General features: G+C 38.0%; 2 protein-coding genes and 1 pseudogene across 4 annotated transcripts; 2 read left to right on the top strand and 1 right to left on the bottom strand.

Moving 5' to 3' along the window:
- The first annotated feature begins 1,500 nt into the window (after positions 1-1,500).
- LOC110771416 (uncharacterized) lies at positions 1,501-2,769 on the top strand (annotated as a pseudogene).
- Positions 2,770-10,344: 7,575 nt separating this feature from the next.
- On the top strand, positions 10,345-13,795 carry LOC110771412 (uncharacterized). The gene is made up of 7 exons (XM_021975710.2): positions 10,345-11,197; positions 11,339-11,539; positions 11,829-11,936; positions 12,110-12,247; positions 12,355-12,606; positions 12,802-13,122; positions 13,214-13,795. The coding sequence occupies exons 1-7, from the start codon at positions 10,496-10,498 to the stop codon at positions 13,379-13,381; spliced, it is 1,890 nt and encodes a 629-aa protein (XP_021831402.1). The 5' UTR covers positions 10,345-10,495; the 3' UTR covers positions 13,382-13,795.
- A 110-nt stretch (positions 13,796-13,905) lies between these two features.
- LOC110771411 (DENN (AEX-3) domain-containing protein) lies at positions 13,906-22,647 on the bottom strand. Of its 3 annotated transcripts, XM_088245452.1 has the most exons (21): positions 22,488-22,647; positions 21,612-22,213; positions 21,303-21,503; positions 20,887-20,970; positions 20,707-20,766; positions 19,634-19,678; positions 19,306-19,505; positions 18,692-19,192; positions 18,526-18,615; positions 18,161-18,257; positions 17,860-18,039; positions 17,645-17,734; positions 16,767-16,829; positions 16,598-16,672; positions 16,137-16,187; positions 15,717-15,794; positions 15,133-15,267; positions 14,772-14,879; positions 14,573-14,638; positions 14,375-14,438; positions 13,906-14,274 (listed from the first exon to the last, which is right to left on the bottom strand). In XM_088245452.1, exons 2-21 carry the CDS (start codon positions 21,957-21,959, stop codon positions 14,240-14,242), a joined length of 2,571 nt encoding a protein of 856 aa, XP_088101578.1. In that variant the 5' UTR covers positions 21,960-22,213; positions 22,488-22,647; the 3' UTR covers positions 13,906-14,239. The 3 variants fall into 3 exon arrangements, 2 of the variants coding, with proteins under 2 accessions (XP_088101578.1, XP_088101579.1); XM_088245453.1 differs by having other exon boundaries at positions 13,906-14,438; XR_015826294.1 differs by lacking the exons at positions 13,906-14,274; positions 14,375-14,438 and having other exon boundaries at positions 15,149-15,267.
- Positions 22,648-22,989: the final 342 nt, after the last annotated feature.

Here is a 22,989-nt window from a genome sequence, read left to right as displayed (position 1 = left end):
AAGAAGAGGTAAACACCGGCTGTAACACCAGAAAGATTGCACCTTTTTACTTCCCGGATATCTAATTGGTTTGAAAGCTGCATCCTTTTGAACTTTCCAGATATCAAACCATTAGAGCAATTGCGCATTGTTTCTTTTAGTTTCTCAGATATCTAACTGGTTTAAAATTGCATATTTCTTATTTGCCACGTATCTAAGTTGTGGAAAATTTGCATAGTTTCCTCTCTTTACCGAATATGAAAGTTGATTCTGGTTTGGTTCTTATTGTTACGATGGGTGTTTTTCTTATGCCTTTTGTTAATAATTTAATGGATTCCCAACCTCTCAACTTGTCCAAGACAAGGTAAACACTGACTTTTACACTAGAAAGCTTGCACTCTTTTATCTCCCAGATATCAATTGTTTTGATAATAGCATCTTTTTTATTTGCCAGATAACAGATAACAGACAACTATAACAATTTCACCCTTTGTTTCTTTTATATTTCTCAGATATCTAACTGGTTTAATCTTGCATCTTTCTTATTTGACACAGATCAAATTTTTATTGACTGGAAGTGTCCGTGTTTAAAGTTTGAAATCTCTCACAAAGATATAGTTCTAGGTCTGCCACTGCTCCTCAGTCCTTACTCTTTTTATGTTTCTGTTTTTATTTGGGCCAATTCATCTATCACAAGTGTGAGTTCAAACTGGGAGACAGACACGGGCCAAAATATAACAAAAGGAAGATCGAGAAAAGTAATGGTGAGTACAACTCGGTGGATTGCATCAGCGAGATGCCAGATGAAATTCTCGTTAGCATATTGTCTCTCTTGCCGCAGAAGGAAGCAGCAGCTACTAGTACCCTTTCAAGGCGAAGGCAGTATCGGTGGATGTCTACTATGACTCTCAACTTTGATGTTAACTTTCATCTTCGTAGAAATAGGGCCCGTTTCATTCACACCGGGAAAAAGTTACGAGACCTGGAATGCTGTAGATATGTCAATTGGGTGGATCGTGTCATGGAATTGACAGAGGAGTTAAAGAAAAGTTCCGTCGTCAATTGAATTTGTATGCTTGTAGTTGGTACAATGCTTAGGTTATCTACGGATTATGGTGGTACTATATATCAAATACTAGGCTTCGAGTTTGATGTACTAAAGTTGAATGGTACGATTTGAGATTTGGATTGTCGGAAAACAGCTAAACTTTTCTGTGATTTATTTTTGGGTGTTTGAAATGGCGAAGAAGATGAAAATGCTGGTACCAACTGTGATTACAAACTGACTGATTTTGCTGAAGAAAAAAATAGAAGGTAAAATAAACTACTCCCGTGTTGAGGGAGGGTGTCTAGCATAACTATGGCACTAGCGAAATGGTATTATTGATCCAACAATGCTTTTTTGCCTTTTAGATTGATTTTTAATGTGGATACTCTTTTTGGCTTTTAGTAATGAGAATGCATATTACTGGACTTGATGTTTTATACTAAATGATGCAATACTTGTTCAATGAACCGGTAATGAAGCCAAAACTTGCTAGGCCTGGAAGAGTTCCGGTCACCACTTGTGCCTGTGTTGCAGGTGGTATAGTTGATGGCTCCATACATGTGTGGGCTGAATGTCTCTTTACCTCAAAAGGGCTCAGAAGTGAAGAAGCTCACTAGGACTCCCCCACCCCAAAATGGAGTTTGCATTGGTTGGAGAGAAGATTTATGCTGTTCTTGTACTTAAAAACGCTATTTCCTTGAGCTTCTTCTCACATAACATGCATCATTCTGACAGATATGGAACCTTAAGCCTGGATGGGGAAGCAGGCCAGATATACACGTTCAAAATAGTCGTTCAGATGATATTACTGGGCTTAAGTTTTCCATGGATGGGAGAATCTTACTGTCAAGAAGCCTTGACGGTTCATTGAAGTGAAGGTAATGAGCAACTCTACTTGAGTGGAACATCGGTTGAAAGGGGGAGCACTACTAAGGTTTGCTATGCTTCTTCGATCGAGCAAAACTTGAACTTGTTTCAGAAAGTTGGGACATCCCCCACCTGTAGTGTTGGTGCAGTGTGCCTTGCACCCAAAACTCAATCAGGTAATAATACTCTCACTTATAAACGTGCTTGTTTAATCTATCATTTTTTTCTGAAGCGCTTGGTGAACTATTGAGAAGCACACAATAAATGAAGAATGAATGTATACTCAGAAATTCTCATGCCTTTGACTTTCCAAAAATATAAGAATGAAAAGTCTCACGTGCCTTTGTTTTGTGAAGATCTTTGCAACAGCATGAGATAAAAGCCAAGGAGGAGCTCTTAGTGATCCGACCATTAGTGAAAGAGGAGCTCTTGTTTGTGTTGCACGTCCTCTGAGGAAACAATCTATTGATGATTTTGAGGCAAAACCATTGATTCACAACCCTCATGCAGCTCTACCCTTATTTAGAGATCAGCCAAGCCGTAAGAGTGAGTGAGAGAAGATTGAAGGACCCTCTGAAATCCCATAAGCCTGAAACTCCCCATGACAGGACCAGCTTTGGTGGACGAGTTGGCGCAAGTAACCTTATCAAGGTAATGGCTTTTTCTCCATTCACTATTTATCTTTTCTTTCCAAATTTATGTAACTGCCGAAAAGATACTCATCTCAGCAAAGGGGCATGATCAGGAGACTTGGATGGAGGAAGATCCCAGAGAAGCCATACTGAAGTTTGCTGATTTTGCAGCAAAAGATCCAAAGTACATTGCTCCAGCTTATGCACGAAACAGTTTTTGCAAAATCAGACTCCGAGAAATGATTTGATTAAGGTTGCCATTTCTAGAAAACGCTATTGCTGTAACAAGGAAGAGACCAGAGGCTACTTTGAGGCAGGCAGGTTCCTCTCTTGCATAACATCTTACCTCTGCTAAAATATGAATATGGTTTTGAATATGTTAGGTTCTTATTTTATTCTTCTCCATAAGGAGGTATATATAATAGTTTACATGAGTGCTTTACAAGGAATTAGATATAGTAAAGGATTAGGAAAGTATCTCCTAATTATACAATGATTTGACAACTATATAAAAAAGGAAAGTAAATCCCTTAATTAATCAAGGAAATAAATCTCCTTGATTAATTAGGAGACTCACTTCAACACTCCTCCTCAAGTTGGTGCATATACGTCACAAATGCCCAACTTGGTAAGTGAGTCATGAAATACTCTGCCACAAACAGCTTTGGTTAAGATATCTGCCAGTTGATCTTCTGATTTTATGAATGGTAGGCGGATGATCTTCTTCTCAATTTTTTCTTTGATAAAATGTCTATCCACCTCAACATGTTTGGTTCGATCATGTTGAACTGGATTATGGGCAATATTAATGGCTGACTTGTTATCACAATGTAACTCCATTGGCTTTTCTGGCTTGAAACCCAATTCTGTCAAGAGTCTTCTGATTCACAATAATTCACAACCTCTTAGAGTCATTTCTCTGTACTCTACTTCTGCACTAGACCGAGAAACCAATTTTTATTTTTTACTCCGCCAAGTGACTAGGTTATCTCCCACGAATGTAAAGTAACCAGAAGTAGAGCGTCTATTTGTAATGAACCCAGCCCAATCAACATATGTATATTCGAAAACTTCAAGATCTTCATGTTTTGATAACATTAAAACCTTTCCAAGGGCTGACTTTAAGTATCTTAAGATTCAATCAACAACATTCATATGAGAAACACTGGGTGAATGCATAAACTGACTAACCACACTCACAGCATATGCACTATCTGGTCTTGTGTGTGCCAGGTATATCAACCTTTCAACAAGGCGTTTGATACTATTCCTTATTGGTTGGTTCTTGGTCCATGTCTTCACACAACTTGTGATTCATCTCAATGGGTGTGTCAGCCGGCACACTAAATGACTTCCTCAGCATGTGATTTGTGTGGTACTGGAGCTGAAGCGGGCAAAATCTCATAAGACGGTTCAATTTCCTCCTCCTGATTTTGACAGCGTGGAGAAAACTGATCGTTTTCCTCTAGTGATCGGTCGCTGGATTTTGGCGACCGGTCGGTTTGAAACAGCTTCTCTGACTACCAGTCGCTTTCCACTGGCGACTGGTAGTTTTGAAGCAGATTCTCCGTGTTCGAAGAACTAAGGGGGGGCCGGTCGCTTTCCACTGGTGACCGACCGTTTGATTTAGGAATTTGATTTGAGGAATTTGATGTATGAATTGGATTTGAGAGGTATGTGTATAAGATTTGAGGAATTTGATTTGAGGAATTTGATGTAGGATATGATAAATTTGATATGAGGAGTTTAAAGAACACAGAAACCCTGTGAACACGGCTAAGGACACAGAAACCCTGTGAACACGGCTTAAGAACACAGAAACCCTATGAACACAGCTAAGGACATAGAAACCCTGTGAACACGACTTAAGAACATAGAAACTTCTCTTCAATCCTCTTCTCCCCCTGAAGAGAAGGGTATTTCGGAGTCAAGAAAGAGGCAAATCTCCATGAGAAAGAGAAACAGATCCTTTTTCACTCCCCCTCCCCCCCCCCCCCTTTGAAGAGGAGGGGGGAGGAGAAATTTTGATATGAGAATTTAGAGACAACTGAGGATCGATTGCTCTGATACCATGCTAAAATATGAATATGGTTTTGAATATGTTAGGTTCTTATTTTATTCTTCTCCATAAAGAGGTATATATAAGAGTTTACATGAGTGCTTTACAAGGAATTAGATATAGTAAAGGATTAGGAAAGTATCTCCTAATTATACAATGATTTGACAACTATATAAAAAAGGAAAGTAAATCCCTTAATTAATCAAGGAAATAAATCTCCTTGATTAATTAGGAGACTCACTTCAACAACTTCTGTACAGTGCTTTTGCAAAAACCAAGTGATGGCCACTGTAGCAAATGACAATAATGTACGTGCAAACCAAAATGCCGTCCTGGTTCGTACCTACATAGCATTAAATTTGACAAAGGAATTCATAAGAACGGTTGATGCGACATTACTCTAACCAACCTCTCAATCAAATTCTTGTTTTATTTTACTTCGAGATGGCTCCCATCAAGTTTATTGACATGGCCTTGAGGTGTAGAGATCAAACCTTTCTTCAAGCACTGTAAAGTTGCAAGTCTTTAAAGAGTAGCCCACTTGAGAGCTTCCTCATCATCCTCTCCATGTGAAGATGGTGAGGAAACTCCTACTCCGTTGTCAGTCCAAAGGAAAGAACCACTCCTTTTGAAACTGTGACCAGCTTTCTCAAGATCACAACTCATCTCCCTCCATTGCAGAAAAACAGCTTAGAGCATACAGACTAAACACCACCAGAAGCCCAAGTCTAGCTATCCAAGTTTGATAAATCAAGAAGATAACAAATGATGGGCAAACAGAAAAAGGCTCTGGCTTTTGTTGGCCACTTTCGTGGAATGATTTTATTAATTTATAGAAAGAAATGAATATGTTTCTAGCTTACATATTGAGACCTAAGAAAACGTGAAATTGATCATGAAGGGGTTTGACTTTGACATTGAGTAGCTAATTACTATACCACCTTTATATATGAACACATAGTATTCAAACCCAAAAAGAGAACGGAAAATTTTGTTTGGTGTTCTACCTCGTCGTTAAGTATAACATAGGTGAAGATGTGAAGAGCTTCTAGTTCAAGTGAGTATCCGCGAACCTATTCGACCAAAACGAAACCTCTAAGCCTAATTCTTAACGGCTTCTAGTTCAAGTGAGTGAAAACACAAAATCCGCAAACGTATTCGACCAAAACGAAATCCCTAAGCCTAATTCTTAACGACGCCGTCCAGATGATATGAACAATGTGTAAGGAAAATGTTCTTCTTACAAAACATAATGAAAATGAAAATTCAGGATTTGGTGCCACTCTCAATGTGGCAAAATTATAGAAGGATTCAACATTCAAAGAAGGATTCAACAAAACATAATAGAAATGAAAACTCATGATTCAACATACATAACACTATGTAGAAGCTGCTGATACTAGCCAACCAGAATTCAAACTCAATTTGCTACTATTCACAATTTAAAATACATATCTATCAAAAGCGGTCACAGTCAGAATTCTAACTACTATTCAAAATCTACATCCAACCTCCAAAATGAGACATACTTATCAAAGGCAGCCACAGTCAGAATTCAAACTACCATTCAAAATCTACATCCAACCTCCAAATGAGACATACTTACTCAAGCATCAAAATTATCCAGTAAGGCTCAAGGCCTCAAATACTCCAAAAATCCCGCCTGAGTAACACCCTCGACCATCTTCACTTTTTGCCTCTCTCTCACCATGTCTCCAACTTCTTTCATTACCGATCTTGATCAGAAGGTTTAGTTGGGTTGTTGAAGATGCCACCAGTAACTTAGAGACCACAATCTCCGCCACCATCGCCTCTTAACCTTGGATTGCCTAGGTGATGTAAACCTCTTCTTTCCGATTCGAATTGATCCACATACCATCAGAAAATTCCCCTGCTTCGAACTCCATCTCTGAATTCTCTTTGGATTGTTATTCCCATCTCTGAGAGACAAATGGAAGATTGTTTTTGGCACCGAAGTTCTATGTTGATCAACAATGAGAGACAAATGGAAGCCCAGATGGATCTTGTGGAGAAGATGCCGACATTGGAGCTCGATGTTTACATTCGACAAGGGCCAAACTTCAATCGACAATTATAGATGGCATCAAAAGCGGGAATAAATCCAAAGATAATTCATACATGGAGTTCGAAGCAAAAGATTTTTACAATTGTATGTGGATCAATTCGAATTGGAAATAAGGGGATTACATCATCTTGAAGAGGCAATCCAAGGTTATGAGGCGGTGGTGGCAGAGGTTATGGCCTTCGAGTTTGTGGTGGTATCTTCAACAACCCACCTGAACCTTCTGATCAAGATCGGTAATGAACGAAATTAGAACACTGCTGGCCGATTGATTGCTTTTAGAGATATGGTGGGAGATAGGCAAAAAGTGAAGATGGTCGAGAAGGCTACTTAGATGGGATTTGTTGAGTATTTGAGGCCTTAAGCCTTATTGGATTTTTTTGCTGCTTGAGTAAGTATGTCTCATTTTGGAGGTTGCATGTAGATTTTGAATGGTAATTTGAATTCTGACTGTGGCTGCCTTTGATAAGTATGTCTCATTTTGGAGGTTGGATGTAGATTTTGAATAGTAGTTAGAATTCTGACTGTGACTACCTCCAAACTTCAATCGGCTCTTAGAGATGGCATCAGAAGCGGGAATAGCAATCCAAAGAGAATTCAGATGTGGAGTTCGAAGCAAGAGATTTTTTCGATGATATGTGGATCAATTCGGATCGGATATAAGGGATTTACATAATCTTGAAGAGGCAATCCAAGGTTATGAGACGGTGGCGGTAGAGGTTGCGGCCTCCGAGTTTGTGGTGATATCTTCAATTACCCAGCTAAACCTTCTGATCAAGATCGGTAATGAACGAAATTGGAACACTGCTGGTCGATTGATTGCTTTTGGAGATATGGTGGGAGAGAGGCAAAAAGTGAAGATGGTCGAGAGTGCTACTCGGACGGGTTTTGTGAAGTATTTGAGGCCTTGAGCCTTATTGAATTATTTTGATGCTTGAGTAAGTATGTCTCATTTTGTCGGTTGCATGTAGATTTTGAATGGTAATTTTAATTCTTACTTTGGTTGTCTTTGATAAGTTTGTCTCATTTTGGAGGTTGGATGTAGATTTTGAATAGTAGTTAGAATTCTGACTGTGACTGCATCCAAACTTTAATCGGCTCTTAGAGATGGCATCAGAAGCAGGAATAGCAATTCAAAGAGAATTCAAACATGGAGTTCGAAGCAAGAGATTTTTTCGATGATATGTGGATCAATTCAAATCGGAAATATGGGGTTTACATCATCTTTTAGAGGCAATCCAAGGTTATGAGGCGATGGTGTAAGAGGTTGCGGCCTCCGAGTTTGTGGTGGTATCTTCAACAACCCAGCTGAACATTCTGATCAAGATCGATAATGAATGAAATTGGAACACTGCTGGCCAATTGATTGCTTTTGGAGACATGGTGGGTGAGAGGCAAAAAGTGAAGATGGTTTGAGAAGGCTACTCAGACGGGATTTGTGGAGTATTTGAGGCCTTGAGCCTTACTGGATTATTTTGATACTTGAGTAAATATGTCTCATTTTGGGGGTTTGATGTAGATTTTGAATGGCAATTTGAATTCTGACTGTGGCTGCTTTTGATAAGTATGTCTCATTTTGGAGATTGGATGTAGATTTTGAGTAGTAGTTATAATTCTGACTGTGACTGCCTTTGATAGATATGAATTTTAAATTGTAAATAGTAGCAAATTGAGTTTGAATTCTAGCTGGTTAGTATTAGCAACTTCTACATAGTGTTGTGAATTGTTTGAATTCTGGTTGGCTAGTATCAGCAGCTTCTACATAGTGTTGTAACAATAAGAACCAAACCAAAATCAACTTTCATATTCGGTAAAGAGAGGAATGCAAATTTTCTACAACTTATTTACATGGCAAAACTAAAAGAAACAATGTGCAATTGCTCTAATTGTTTGGTATCTAGAAAGTTAAAAAGGATGCAGCTTTCAAACCAATTAGATATCCGGGAAATAAAAAGGTGCAATCTTTCTAGTGTAAAAGCCAATGTTTACCTCTTCTTGGACAAGTTGAGAGGTTGGGTGCACCATTGTCTTTATTAAATCTGGCATCACACTGATTCGTTCTGCCAGGTAATACCCAGGGGCGGACGCACGTTGTGACAAGAGGGGTCAGACGACCTCTTAGAAGGCTGGAAAGTTGGCAAGGGACTCCATGAATGCCCCCTTGGACAGCTGCTGGACGACCCCTTGTATGCACACCAAGTGCTCGACGAAAGTCCCAGGCCATTGCTTCCTCTGCTGCGCTACGCGTCTCTTGTTTTTTTAAAACAAGCCTTGCCAAACGACGTCGTTTGGTCCAAGGCTCAGTCAATTTTTTTATAATTGACCTGGCCTCAAAACGACGTCGTTTTGGGCCAGGTTTAAAAATAAAAAAATAAAATAAAAACAGCATCACTTACCTACCCGAGCCCGACTCTGCACAGCACCTCTCCAAACCCTTCAGTCCCAATTTCACAGCTCTTCCAACCCTTCATTGTAGAAAAATTTTGGAACTTTTACACTAAACCCTCTTGGCCACATAATCCTGGATCCGCCACTGGTAGTACCCACCTTTATTTTTCTCTTTCAATCCTTCAACGATGAGAACATCAAAACAATGAGGATAACAATAAGAAACCCAAACCATAATACACTTTTGATATTAGGGAAGGAGCAAAGGATGCAAATTTTCTACAAGCTAGAAACCTGGAAAACATTTTTGAAAAAAGAAGAAGCAATTATTTAATCCGTTTGATATCTGGCAAATTAAAACAAAAAGGTGCAACTTTTAACTTTTATACTGGGTTGATGATATCTGGGACTGGGAAATAAAATATATGCAATTTTCAAACCAATTCGATATCTGGGAAACAAAAAAGGAGCAACTTTTATACTGAGTCGATGTTATTGATATCTGGGAAATGAAATATATGCAAGTTTCAAACCAATCCGATATCTGGGAAACAAAAAAAAGGAGCAATGTTCCAAGCGTAAGGCAGTGTCTGTTTACCTAGTGTTGGGCTAACACAGTAATGAAATGTACCCTTTAAAAAATAATATAAAAAAACCATTTTGCTCCTGCATTTAGGAGAAAAAATTAACAAAATTGAAGGCATGACCATTTATACCAATGAAAGTGAAAGTGAAGTTAAATGACCACGGAACGATTTTGGAAATTATGGGATTAAAACCAAAGCATAGCTTTTGGTTATCAGATCTGGGTCATTGCTATCAAGGTCTCTAATCTCAACAGCAAGAGCTTCAACAATTGGAGCATCTCCATAGTGCGCAAATCTTTTATTTTTTTTATAGTTATTTATATTTCCGTCTATTAGAATTGTTTAATTGCTAATAGTCACACTTTATCAAAGTCTTTTCTAGGGCTTTGTTGCATTTTTCAGGATAAACTGTTATGGCTTTGGACACCATAGAATTCTTTTAAAGAAATTTTTATAAAGGACTTTGACTTTTTTTTTAGGTATAAGCAATAATCTAACCTATAAGGAGTGTTGGGACTTTGATTTATGAAGAGATTAATTATACGGGGGTTGTCACAGACGTAAAAGAAACTATATTGTGTTTGGAATAATGTAAACTTAGACTGGGTGTCCAAATAAAATTTCAAAAATTGGGCTTAGTCCAAAATGGGGCAGTAATTGGGCCACCCCAACCCACCAGCTATTTCTTTCTCTCGCGGCAAAGTTGCAAACAGCAACGAAATCTTAAAATTTATGGCGGTGGAGCTTGGACACGTATAAACCAGTCTCCGTCGGAAAACACCAGAAACGCCGACGTTTTGGACATCGATAAAGAAGGAGAAGAAGAAGCACAGTGCAGAGAGACACATTCCAATGGCGGACGACGAGGCAGAGATATACGACGGAATTAGAGCTGAATTTCCTCTCACGTTTGGCAAGCAATCCAAGGCTCAAACCTCTCTCGAAGCCATTCACAACACGACTCGTCGTTCCGTTAACAATCCTCCAGAAAAACCCTCCTCCACCAAAACCAACGACCTCCCTTCTCTCTCCTCCTCCTCCCAAACCTGGCTCACCTCCCTCCGCGCCCCCAAAAACCCTAAACCTAACCCTAATCCTGAACCTAGCCCTGCAGACGATGAGGATGGGGATGGCGATGTCATGGTTGGACCGCCGCCTCCGCCGCCACAATCTGAGATTGCCGAGAGTGACGACGACGATGGCGAGATGATTGGACCGCCGAGGCCGCCGGTGGGGTCCAACATGGACGATTCGGATTCGGATTCTGATTCGGATTCAAAGTTGGAGAATAGGTATCGGATTCCGCTAAGCAATGAGATTGTGCTGAAGGGCCATACCAAGGTCGTTTCAGCCCTCGCCGTCGATCACACTGGGTCTAGAGTTGTTTCCGGTAGCTATGACTATTCTGTGCGAATGTACGATTTCCAAGGAATGAATTCAAAGTTGCAATCTTTTAGGCAGCTCGAACCATCTGAAGGTCATCAAGTTCGTACCATAAGCTGGAGTCCCACAGCCGATCGTTTTCTCTGTGTTACAGGCTCAGCTCAAGCGAAGGTGCTCTTAATCAACATCTTCTTGTGTGAATTTTGTTATTATTTTCGGCGTTCTTTGATTTTGGTTTTGTGTATATGAGATTGGCGCGTAATGGGCATTTGCATTTCCTATACCATTTTCGTCTTTGTTTGAAATTTTCAGATTTATGACCGCGATGGGCTTACTTTGGGAGAGTTTGTAAAAGGCGACATGTATATTCGTGATCTCAAGAATACCAAGGGCCACATTTCTGGATTGACTTGTGGAGAGTGGCACCCTAGAACTAAAGACACCATTTTGACATCATCCGAGGATGGATCACTGCGTATTTGGGATGTCAATGACTTCAAAACTCAGAAACAGGTTCGACTTTGTTTTGGGTCTTGCTTAAACATATGTTTTCGAATAATATTGGTTTGGGTTGTCTTGCATAACTATGTGACTAGCAAAATGGCTTAAGTTCTCTGCAGAATTTGCAAGTGCTTTATGTAATAGTAAATTGGATTATTGATCCTGGATCCAATAATGCTACTTTGCCTTTTAGATCGATTTCTACTGTGGATACTCTGTTTTACTTTTTTTTTTATTAATGAGAAGGTATATTACCGAACTTGATGCTTTAAACTAAATGATGCAATACCTCAATGAACAGGTAATCAAGCCAAAACTTGCGAGGCCTGGAAGAATTCCGGTCACCACTTGTGCCTGGGATCGTGATGGAAAACGCATTGCAGGTGGTATAGGAGATGGTTCTATACAGGTATTGGCTGAATCTCTCTTACTTCAAATGGGCTCAGTACTAAAAAAGCTCACTAGGTCTCCCCCACCCCAAAATGGAAGTTTGCATTGGTTGGATAGATAGATTTATGATGTTATTGTACTTAACGCTATTTCCATCAGCTTCTTCTCACATAACATGTATCATTCTGACAGATATGGAACCTTAAGCCTGGATGGGGAAGCAGGCCAGATATACACGTTCAAAACAGTCATTCAGATGATATTACTGCACTTAAGTTTTCTATGGATGGGAGAATCTTACTATCAAGAAGCCTTGATGGTTCATTGAAGGTAATGAATTACATGAGTAAGGAGTATACTGCTGTTTATTATCGGACTAACTCGGAATTTTTTTTCTTTCTGTTGTGTGTTTCCCTTCTAATTTACATGTGTACCAGGTTTGGGATTTGCGTCAGATGAAGGATCCTGTTAAGGTGTTTGATGATCTCCCAAACAACTATGCCCAAACTAATATAGCATTTAGTCCTGATGAGCAACTCTTCTTGACTGGAACATCTATTGAAAGGGAGAGCACTACTGGAGGTTTGCTATGCTTCTTCGATCGAGCAAAACTTCAACTTGTTTCAAAAGTTGGGATATCCCCCACCTGTAGTGTTGTACAGTGTGCTTGGCACCCAAAACTCAATCAGGTAAACTCTCAATAATAACATGCTTTTTTAATCTATCATTTTTCTGAAGCGCTTGTTGATCTATTGAGAATCACTGAACACATTCATATGCATGCATGCACAATAAATGAAGAATGAAAGTATACTCATCATTACGTGCCTTCGATTTTCCAAAAGTAAAAAAATGAAAAGTCTCACATGCCTTTGTTTGTGAAGATCTTTGCAACAGCAGGAGATAAAAGCCAAGGAGGAACTCATGTGTTATATGATCCAACCCTTAGTGAAAAAGGAGCTCTTGTTTGTGTTGCACGTGCTCCAAGGAAAAAATCTATTGACGATTTTGAGGCAAAACCAGTGATTCACAACCCTCATGCTCTACCCTTATTTAGAGATCAACCAAGCCGTAAGCGTGAGCGAGAGAAAACATTGAAGGACCCACTGAAATCCCATAAGCCTGAACTTCCCATGACAGGCCCAGGCTTTGGTGGACGAGTAGGCGCAAGTAAAGGAAGCTTATTGACCCAGTACCTCATGAAGGTAATGGTTATTTCTCCATTGATTATTTATCTTTTCTTTCCAAATTTAATGCAACTGTAGAAAAGATATTCATACTTGAGTCCCATCTCAGCAAGGGGGCATGATCAAGGAGACTTGGATGGAGGAAGATCCCAGAGAAGCCATATTGAAGTTTGCGGATGTTGCAGCAAAAGATCCAAAGTACATTGCTCCAGCTTATGCACAAACCCAGCCCGAAACAGTTTTTGCAAAATCGGACTCCGAGGATGAAGAGAAATGATTTGATTAAGGTTGCCATTTCTAGAAAACGCAATTGCTGTAACAGGGCAGAAACCTGAGGCTACTTTGAGGCAGCCCTTGCATAGCACCTTACCTATGTACAGTGCTTCTGCATGAATTAACTAATGGCATTAGCCACTGCATTAAATGACAATGTAAATGTACACTGAAATGCGGTCGTACTTGTTCGTAGCATTAAATTTGACAAAGGAATTAGAAAGAATGGTGGATGCCACATTGCCCTCAGAAATTAGACTATGGCAATGCATATGTGATCAAAATGAAGAGCATGTTTAGTGGAAACATTTTTCTTTTGGGGGTTGGAAACTGTGTGTTGCATGTAAAACAAATAATACAAGGGCATGTGCTATATTACAATTGTGTTTACATTTACTGAAATCAGGTTTTTTGTTTATGCTCAGCCTCACAATTCATTGAAAATAGTCGAGATTATTCAGCTCTCAAAATAAGGGAAATGTATTTCGATGCAATTCACATCTGCCTATGGCAATAACAAGTTAAGCATCAGCGGCTAAAACATATTTGATCAGAAAAAAGTCTCGTAATACTATGTTTTGTCTATTGACATTTACAAGATTTTGAACGAGATGGAAGTTTCTTATAGATCCAACATCAAATCCCATAAAATAATTGGGATTCTGATCCTTTAGTGTGTGCACCACAATAGATGTTGGTGTGGGGATTTTGCACTTTTGACTATAACTTTATGTTACAAAGTATTTGCCGCAGGCTTTAGCCAGCAGTTGGAAAGAGATAGTGGCGTGGCTCCCAAACCATATTAGGTTGGCAAATTCCTGGACAGGCTATCACCAAAAGGACCATAAGCCATTCCGCCCCTTCACTCTGAATTAGTTGTGCCTTGTGATTCGTCAACTGTTGCAGAAGCCATTACCCTTGAGAAAATCTTTGAGTTGCAATTTGGAATCTTACAACGATGCACTTAAACTTGTAAAAGGTTTAACTTAGGGGTCACCATTCTCGAAGCTTGACAGGCGAGAGTCCGATAGAACAGTGAACATTTGTGTGTCTACGAACAACTGTAGAAGCCGAAAGTTGCAGATGAAATAATAGAAAGGTGATAAAATAACCGCTTTCATCTACAACTTAACCTAAATAGATAAGTAAATGTAATGAAATATGCATGAGACATTTAGAAAGAATTGCAGGTTACCTTGATAAATGACCGATCCTTACTAGGAAAGGAATCAATGAAGCTCTCTTTAAGAAGTAAAGAAACCTGAAAAGACAGGAAAAAAGTTACATGTCAAAAAAGTATGATAAGCCAGGTCGTCTGTGATATTTAGCTATTTGCAGTTTTATATTATTGAGGATTTGGAGGAATATAGAAACTATGGCATTAATTTCTCTACCCTGTCATTGTTTGATTGTACACTCGTTATTGTGTAAGACCTTAGCTCCGAACAAAGTGACTCCAAGTAGTTCTTCATGACATCTAAAAACTGACCTGCAGCTTCAACCTGAAACATAAAAGAGTGAAACTGCTTAGAAAAGTATCATAACCATATTGTTGAAAACTTAAAAACTCGCTTTGGACTCGTTAGCTATGGGATGACCCCAGGCCTTTAATCATAGATTCTAAAACATTTTTCCATAATACGAAAGCAGGAGGCATGCAAGTATGAGAGTGAAGTTTGCAACATCACTCTTTGTTAGTGTAAATCCATCAGAATCACGAGCAGAAGCAGTAAGCATGCAAGTATGACAGTAAACCTGCACTTCGTTGCACCTATATACAGGATGCTTTTTAGCAAATGAACCTTCACGTGACAGTCTAGCATGGATGGGCCCTAGTTCAGAGGCTAGATCTTTATGTCTTGGAAGTGTTGGCAAATGACACATTTTCACCTGCATGAGCAATAAAGTAACAGCAAGGATACTTATTATTCTTAGTTTGCAAATGTTTGGGGATTATTGAAAACTATAAAATACATCATAATTCCATCAAAGTAGTTGCAAGGAAAACTGAGCATTCCGTAGTTCCCAAGAGATATAAAGTGGAAGACCACGGAAGTTTTTATTTTTTTTCATCCTTATAAGATAAAAAAGAAAAAAGACAATTTGAAGCATGTACATCGGTAGTCCTCAGACCCAAAGAAAAAAAGACATTCTTAGTCCAAAAGGAAACTTATAAAGTGCAACAAATTTCAAAATTTCAGAAGTTCTAGAATGATCAATTTCAATTGTGTGATTATCAAGCATGAAAAAATTCAAAAAAAATCTTTCTGTTGTGTTTTAGAGATCATCCATATTTGACAGAGGAAAAAAGTTTGCGGAAAAAAGTAAAAATAAGAAACCTGATCCTTTTGCACATTAACTTGAACAGGATCCCATGCTTTCCTCTTTAGATCTGCAGGAATTTGTTGTATCCCAACCTGCAAAATGATAAGAGAAAAAAAGAAATTAAACTGGAAACAATGGCACCATTTTCTTACAAACCCTGAAATTCAAGTTCGAACTTAAGAGTTACATGAATTTTCTAGCAGTAAGTTAGTATTTCCTATATATAATCTAGGAACAAAATAGAATTCCAAGCAAAGCAATATTATGCATTTCGCTTTGGCATCCCCTTTAGAATTCTGGTTTGGTAAATATTCAATCGAAGCAATCAACTGTGTTTAATCAAGCCTTAAACTTAACTAGCCATACAACAAAATGCAATGGAATATATATAACAAAAGATACAAGTATGACGATTAATATGGGATGAAACTCACAATAAACGGAACTGGGGCGTCAAGAAAATCAAGCATTTTCCCTGGTAGAACCTGAAGAATATTGAAGAAACTTAAGAAAATATGATGTCCACAAAGAGTATTAGTGCACCTATAGATACTTGGTAAAAGACCATCCGAGACGAAACAATATTATCAAAGAACAGTGTGTCTCTGTGTGTGTGTATAATACAAGGAAAGGAAGAGTGAAGTCAGTGTATTAGGAAACATTTATGTACACTGAACAAAGCACCATCGTTTATGCATGTAATCCTCATTGGTGGAAACCCAGTATTGTTGAAGGGGTTTAAAACTAACAAACTTTATTTACGACAAAACCCCACAACAGTTTTCTCATTAAATATTTAAGAACTCAGACTTCCCAAGTTTCGTTAAAGTACACATAAACTCACATATATAAACCAATTAAAGTAGATGCAGAACACTAATAATATCGAGCTTACCGGAAGCATTAAACTCTGCCATTGAAATGGACGAATCATGGGAATGAGAGATAACACTGTAGCTGATAGCACACCCTGCATTAGTGAAGTGTCAAATGGTCAAAATTTAAAGAAGAAAAAAAGTGCTCTCAGGATTGACAAAGTAATTCCAATACAAAGATTAACTCACCAGATTCGGACACACTACTACCACTTGTTTTTCTAGTAATACACCCGCAACCAACGCTAAAATCTGGAAAAAAACATCAGTTATGAATTAACAAAAGTAGACAACAAGATTTACTGGGGGGACAAAATAAACTTTCTTTTTCCTGGGGCAAAAGTGGGTACATTCTTGACCACAAACATCAGCCCACTTTCAAAGATGCTGTTAGGTCAAAATGTGAAGGCTTAAGATCATGTGCCAAGCATTTCCAGAAGAACTATGCTAACAAGTTCTCCATATTGTTTCTGTACCTAAGTACCTTATCTACCAACTTATTAAGAGGTAAATCACATGAAAATGAGATAAGCTAAAGAATGAAAGTCATTTTCAGTGGTGGTACCATTGTTACTTTTAGTCTCACTTCATTGACTTAACTCAGATGGCCATACGAAGATGATAATAGTCCACAAAGTTGGGCTTTCTTTAGAGTTGTGGTGTTTCCTCGAAGGTTTTGGCTTTATACGGCACCTTTACTTTGTGTTACAAAGTCACAGGAGCAAGAATTGTTGTACAGTCCTTGTAGCTTTCCTTGTTGCCATTCAAATTTGAAAATGATAAAAATCCTACCGGATGGAGGGCTCACATCAATACAGTTACAGGTTATCCACTTGTTCTTTTTCTAAGTTAGATCTTTAGGGATTTCTGGCCTAATAAACAAATTTTCACCGGCTGTGTTTATTTCCCTCTGGTGAAACTTATATTGAGAAAACATTGATCACATAGGAAAGAATAGAAACTCATTACGTGACATGATGATATATTGGTTACTACAGAAAAAAAAAATCTAAACAAAAAAAAAAAATATATATTAACATGGACTTGAGCAAAACAATTGAGCTTACGCTTTCAAGGGAGAGAACTCGGCAAATTGTAGCAGTCGTCCATAGTGATAGTGCAAAAGCTTCCTCAGCAGCAGCCAACTTAGCATTGACCTTTAACCAAGTGAAGTAATGTTGAGTGAAAATTATAAAATGCTAAAATATTTGAAAGAGGGAGAGGGAGAGTGAGAGACAGAGAGAGAGAGTGGCCTAAGAACAATGAGTAATTAATCAAATACCCCAGGATCTTCGAACGAATCTAAACTTTTTTCATCAAAACCAAGGGCAGTAACTGGAGGTCGTCTATACTCAATAGCCTGTAGATGTTCAAGAGGTTGAAAAGCTAGTTCACTTCCTGGTTGGGGAAGAGGCAGAGCATGAAAACCACAAACAATCTGTAGCAAATCGTTCTTATTCTCCTATCATAGAGAGTTTATACAAAAATAACTGTCATATGGAATTCAAAATATCACTTACATAGAAAAGAAAAAAAAAAGTTGTGTAAACATCAAAGATATTGATAAAAATTGATAAACTCACCCTAGCCCATTCCATTATCAATTCATCACCAAACTCTTTCTCACAATTTGAGAAAAGGTCATCGTCGTCATCCTCTGATACCATGCTTCTAGCTGGACTGCCAAAGATAATAATAGATTATTGAAGTTGTACTTAGACAAATGGGAATCATTAAGTTATTTGACATGCCATAAAGAATTGAGAGAGAAATTATAAATGGGCATATCCAAATGACCGCATAAGAGTAACAGAAATGTTTCAAGAACTACTGAATCCCATGTAACAGCATATATACCAACAGAGCACCGGGTAAAAGAAAAACTACTAATTTATGTCTTAAGAATAAAAGGACAAGTCAAATAGTAAGATAACCATATATTTTCCACCTGAATAGAGATTCAGAACTCCCAAGACGTTCCAATGTGCGACTCCTGGAGGAAAACGATGTCCCAACCTCTGGAGAAGTATGGCCATTTCTGAAAACAATCAATAAATTTATGTCTTAAGCACAAAATGATAAACCAAATAGTAAGATAACAATATATTTTCTACCTAAATAGATATTCAGAACTCCCAAGACTCTCCAATGTGCGATTCCTGGAGGAGAAAGATGGCCCAACCTCTGGAGAAGTGTGGCCATTTCCATAGCTTCCATATATTCTTTCTGAAGTCTCCGAGCGAGTTTCTACGGCCTCAAAACCATAGTCATCAGAACATTGTGAATCCTTTCTACCATCCTTGTCTAAATACCGTACTTGACTAAAATCTGAACTCTCACTAGCAGTAACACTTTCAGGGGACTGAGGTTCCCATAACTTGAGTGAAGGTGGAGTCTCATCATCCGATCTAATTCCTGCACCAGCAGCCGTCAGGGCTAGTGCACTGTCAACAGGTATTGCAGAGTCCATCCAATCATCAAATGACTCCTTATGAGGGGAATCATCATGATCATTCATTTCATCATGTACTTTGGGCAATGTAGGAACATAATCATGGAGGGACATTTCACTAGCAAATTGTGTTATTCGACTCAGACGCTCCTCTTGAATGATACTGCATCCAAGTAAATACAGCGAAATAATTGATTTCGTGAGGATAAAAAATGAATTTGAAATGTCTATACCATATTTACAAGTTATAGAGAAATTAAAATTCCATCGCATTACCTATTGAGCATCTCATAATGTAACTCAAAAAAAGGAACTCTGGATAGCACACAGTAGCATCGAGGTGCAGAAACCAAAAAACGGAAGAGTCCTCCAGATGAATGAGGATGAGGGGATGAGATGCCTAAGATAGCAGGAGGCCTCTGAACAATTTCTGACACATGTAGGCAAATACCATAAAGTGTTGCATTGTCTGCCACCTGATCAAAGGGCATAAAAATAACTTTCAGAAACCATGTGTGCTACAAACATATATAAATAGCACACTGTGAAAGCAAGAAGGTAGCATAAATCTTCAAAAGAGACAACAAATAAAGACATAAGATACCTTGAGTGAGAAAATAAATGCTAAATCATCTTTGCCTAAATGCTCCTGAAGAGAAAATCAAATAATTAGAGTGCTATCTATGTTATAGATTTACAAGTTAATATAGCATTAGTTAATCAAAAAATAATGAGATAAAACATGAAGTGGCAAGTCAAATGCAAAACTCTAATGGAAATGACTCACACTTTTTCACAAGGATATATCTGATTGATAAAAGTAAGGACCTATTCCAAAAACAAGATCAGTTTTGTTTAGTTAAAAATGAAGGTTTGAAATCAATCAAGCCCCAAACATTGTTGCTATCTTTGCTTCCACTCTGAGAAGTAAAATCTATTGGGACTGTCGAAAAAGGCAAGGTACCAACCTAAATATTTGAGAAAGAGTTTCAGTAGGCTAACTTGATGACAAAGAGGAGAGCTTTCAAAGATCATCTTAACTTGATATACATTGTTGGCTCATTCCCTAATAGTTTAAGCTTTTGAGGTTCAATGGTGGTATCAAATATCAGAGCTTTATCTCCCAGAGGTCCTGTGTTCGAAACCTCATATCCATGTTCCCCACTTATTTATTAGTTTGCAACGTGCAGGTTGGGGATGCACCTATGTTTCTCCATCTACATGTATGTTTGCCTATCCAGGTGCAGGATGGACTGCACATGGAAAAGGGTGTTAGCTTAATATACATTGTGACTCACTTCCTAACAGTTTAGATGTAGGTTCTGGTATGAGCAAGGAAGAACAGAGAAAAAGATAATTATGTGGCACCTACTTTTTCATTGTTCAATACCTGTTATGCTTTGTATTCTTCTTCTTTTTCTCACTTGTTTTTGTTTGTGCAAATAGAAAAAGGTAGATGAAGAAATATAACAAGAATACGATGAAAAGGTTAAAATCGCTACTTTTCTTCACATGTTGATTTGTTATACAGAACCCACTACTGCAAAATATTGTTACAGATGCAAACTATCCAACAAACAAGACGTTGTGTCAGATAGATGGGAAAAAAAAGGAGGTTTTTGAAAGGTTGAGAAATAAATATGTCACAGAGTACAAGATACACGATTTGGTGTGCACCTGTCCATAAACAACTTGATTCAAATCACTTAATGACGGAGTCTTCTCCATTAACCGTGCCTGTATCATGAAAATCCACTCAAGAGAATCATTTAGAATTACATCAATACAACATAAGTGTTAAATGAATATAAATATAATGAGTGAACTTAGCATCATGGAAAATGAGTAATATCAAACCTTAACCCCTCCAGGAAAACAAAAGGCAGCTAAATCTTTCAAACGCATTGCTAGCCGCTTCCCAGGAGGATATTTAAAAAGTATCTGTGGATTCAGTAAACACATTTGGAAAATAAGTATATTATCATCACATGCCAGAAGACAACCACAAATGACTGCCTATTTATGCAGTATGTAAAAATCTTGTAAAATGTTAGATAATGGATCCAAAGTCTCTTTCTTTTTCTCCTTTTTGAACTAAGATCCAATGTATTTCTATTGAGGAACTTTAAAATTATTTGTATCCACAAGGAAAACTCATCAGGACAGATTGCATTGTCCGAAAATACGACTAAAATCATATCCGAATGTTAAAAAGATAGTGTTGAAAACATATTCACATTTAGTGTTGAAACAAGTGCAGTTATGCAGTCAACCTGAGGTTCTAATGTTGGGATTGGAGGTCCCCGCTGCTGTAGCAATTTAAGGTCTACTATTCCAGAGTTTATCATATCCATCTCCCATTTCCTTCTCTTGCCAAATGCACCCTCCACAGTCTCAAGGTTAGCATCAGGATGAAGCCCCGCGATAATAAAATGCTCAAACAGTGAATCTGGCTCCGTAAATTTTATACGGTCCTAGAATGGAATCATCATAAATTTTAGTTCATTAGGCACAAGAATAAATTGATAAAGAATATAACTTTTTAAGTGGGATTCCAGGCAGCAAGAATTACAGAAAAACACCTTTGATCTGGAGTGAAGCTGATACCATTGGCGTTTTTGGTTTGCCAAAACCTCAGGATTGAAAGCCAATTGCAAATCACCCCGCGAATTGCTACCCCATTTCCAAGCCTTCTGCATTTGACATTTCAATTTCTGCAAGCTGTTACTGCGCCGGTGTCTCGTAGTTACAACTTCACTTTGGGAGCGTCTATGCCCCGGTGCCAATGGCGGCATGCTCGAATTACCCGAGTACATGTTTTGCAGTGTCTCCCCTGCCATTTTAAATGCCTCCTCGGATATCTCCTGCAAAACCTGAATAGGCGAGGAAGCCTGCTCTTCGTATGCTTCACCATCTTCTTTTCCATCCATTTTAACCCATTTCACTACTTCCTACCACTTTTTTAACATACCAACCAGCAATAAGGACGTCCAGATTGCAAATGACAAAAACATATGAAATGGATTTCTCCTCAAATGTGTTTGATCCTCGATTTTACAAAAACCCAGATCGCAAATTCCTTCAATTTGCTCAGACAATCAACAAATTTATGTCCTTTGTCATGCAAACTTCACTATTTCCATGAAAGTTTTGAACTTTAACAATGCATATAATGGAGACGGCCCTGAAAAAATCTCAATACAATGAGAAGCAAAAACCATGAATTGAAAGCTTCTGCTATAAGCACAATAATGCAGATAATAAAGGTGCAAAATCACCATTTATGACTTTTGATATTTCAAAATATGTGAATGCCATCATGAATTTGTAACCGAAACAGAACATAAAGAGAATAATTGAGATGGTAACTGCATGAGGAAATTAAATACCATGAAACACATGAATTTAAAATATAAAAAAAATTAAAAATCAGGTTGTGATTTGAGAAATATTGGTACCTGTTTTTGGGTTTGAAAGATGTTGTTCTTCAGATTGGGGAGAGAGGGAGAGTTGCTAAATTTAGAATGGGGTTGTATAAAAGAAAGGAGAAGTTTTTTTTAGCAAGAGAAGAAAGAAAAGGAAGTTAAGAAGTATTGAACATGATAGCATCTCTTCCAACAAAAAAATAATAATAACTCAGGTAGAAATCAAAATTCAGAGAATATCAGGAACCACCCTGAGTTTTAGATAATGTCATAACGCGCCATACATGGTTTTTCAGTTTGCACGTGGCGCGCATTAAACTAAACTTCGCAATTCAATTTCATTATTTACTTTAATAAAGAAAATTCATGTTTTTTGACAAATAATATGAGCTTGTTCAATTATCTTTGGGAAAAAAATCTTCGTCATATTATAACTTACATATTAGCAAATTTCAATCAATACTTTCATTCCATGTGTCTCATTTTTTTCACCTTTTATGTTTGAACGGGGCTTAATGAGGTAGAGGCCTAAACC

The sequence above is a fragment of the Prunus avium genome, chromosome 8 (genome assembly GCF_965620075.1).
Source record: "Prunus avium chromosome 8, drPruAviu1.hap1.1, whole genome shotgun sequence".
In the NCBI taxonomy this organism is placed as follows: domain Eukaryota; kingdom Viridiplantae; phylum Streptophyta; class Magnoliopsida; order Rosales; family Rosaceae; genus Prunus; species Prunus avium.
Note: the sequence above shows the minus strand (reverse complement) of the source record. Positions and strands in the feature narration are given on the sequence as shown.

Bases quoted from the DNA above. Each gene is read 5' to 3' on its own strand.
- LOC110771412 (XM_021975710.2), top strand. From the start codon at position 10,496: ATGGCGGACGACGAGGCAGAGATATACGACGGAATTAGAGCTGAATTT. The intron at 12,248-12,354 runs GTAATGAATTAC...CATGTGTACCAG, and splicing joins GCCTTGATGGTTCATTGAAG to GTTTGGGATTTGCGTCAGAT. The intron at 12,607-12,801 runs GTAAACTCTCAA...TTGTTTGTGAAG, and splicing joins GGCACCCAAAACTCAATCAG to ATCTTTGCAACAGCAGGAGA.
- LOC110771411 (XM_088245452.1), bottom strand. From the start codon at position 21,959: ATGGATGGAAAAGAAGATGGTGAAGCATACGAAGAGCAGGCTTCCTCG. The intron at 14,880-15,132 runs GTTTACTGTCAT...TTTATGTTTCAG, and splicing joins ATAGGTGCAACGAAGTGCAG to GTTGAAGCTGCAGGTCAGTT. The intron at 14,275-14,374 runs GTGACCCCTAAG...CTTCTGCAACAG, and splicing joins CCTGTCAAGCTTCGAGAATG to TTGACGAATCACAAGGCACA.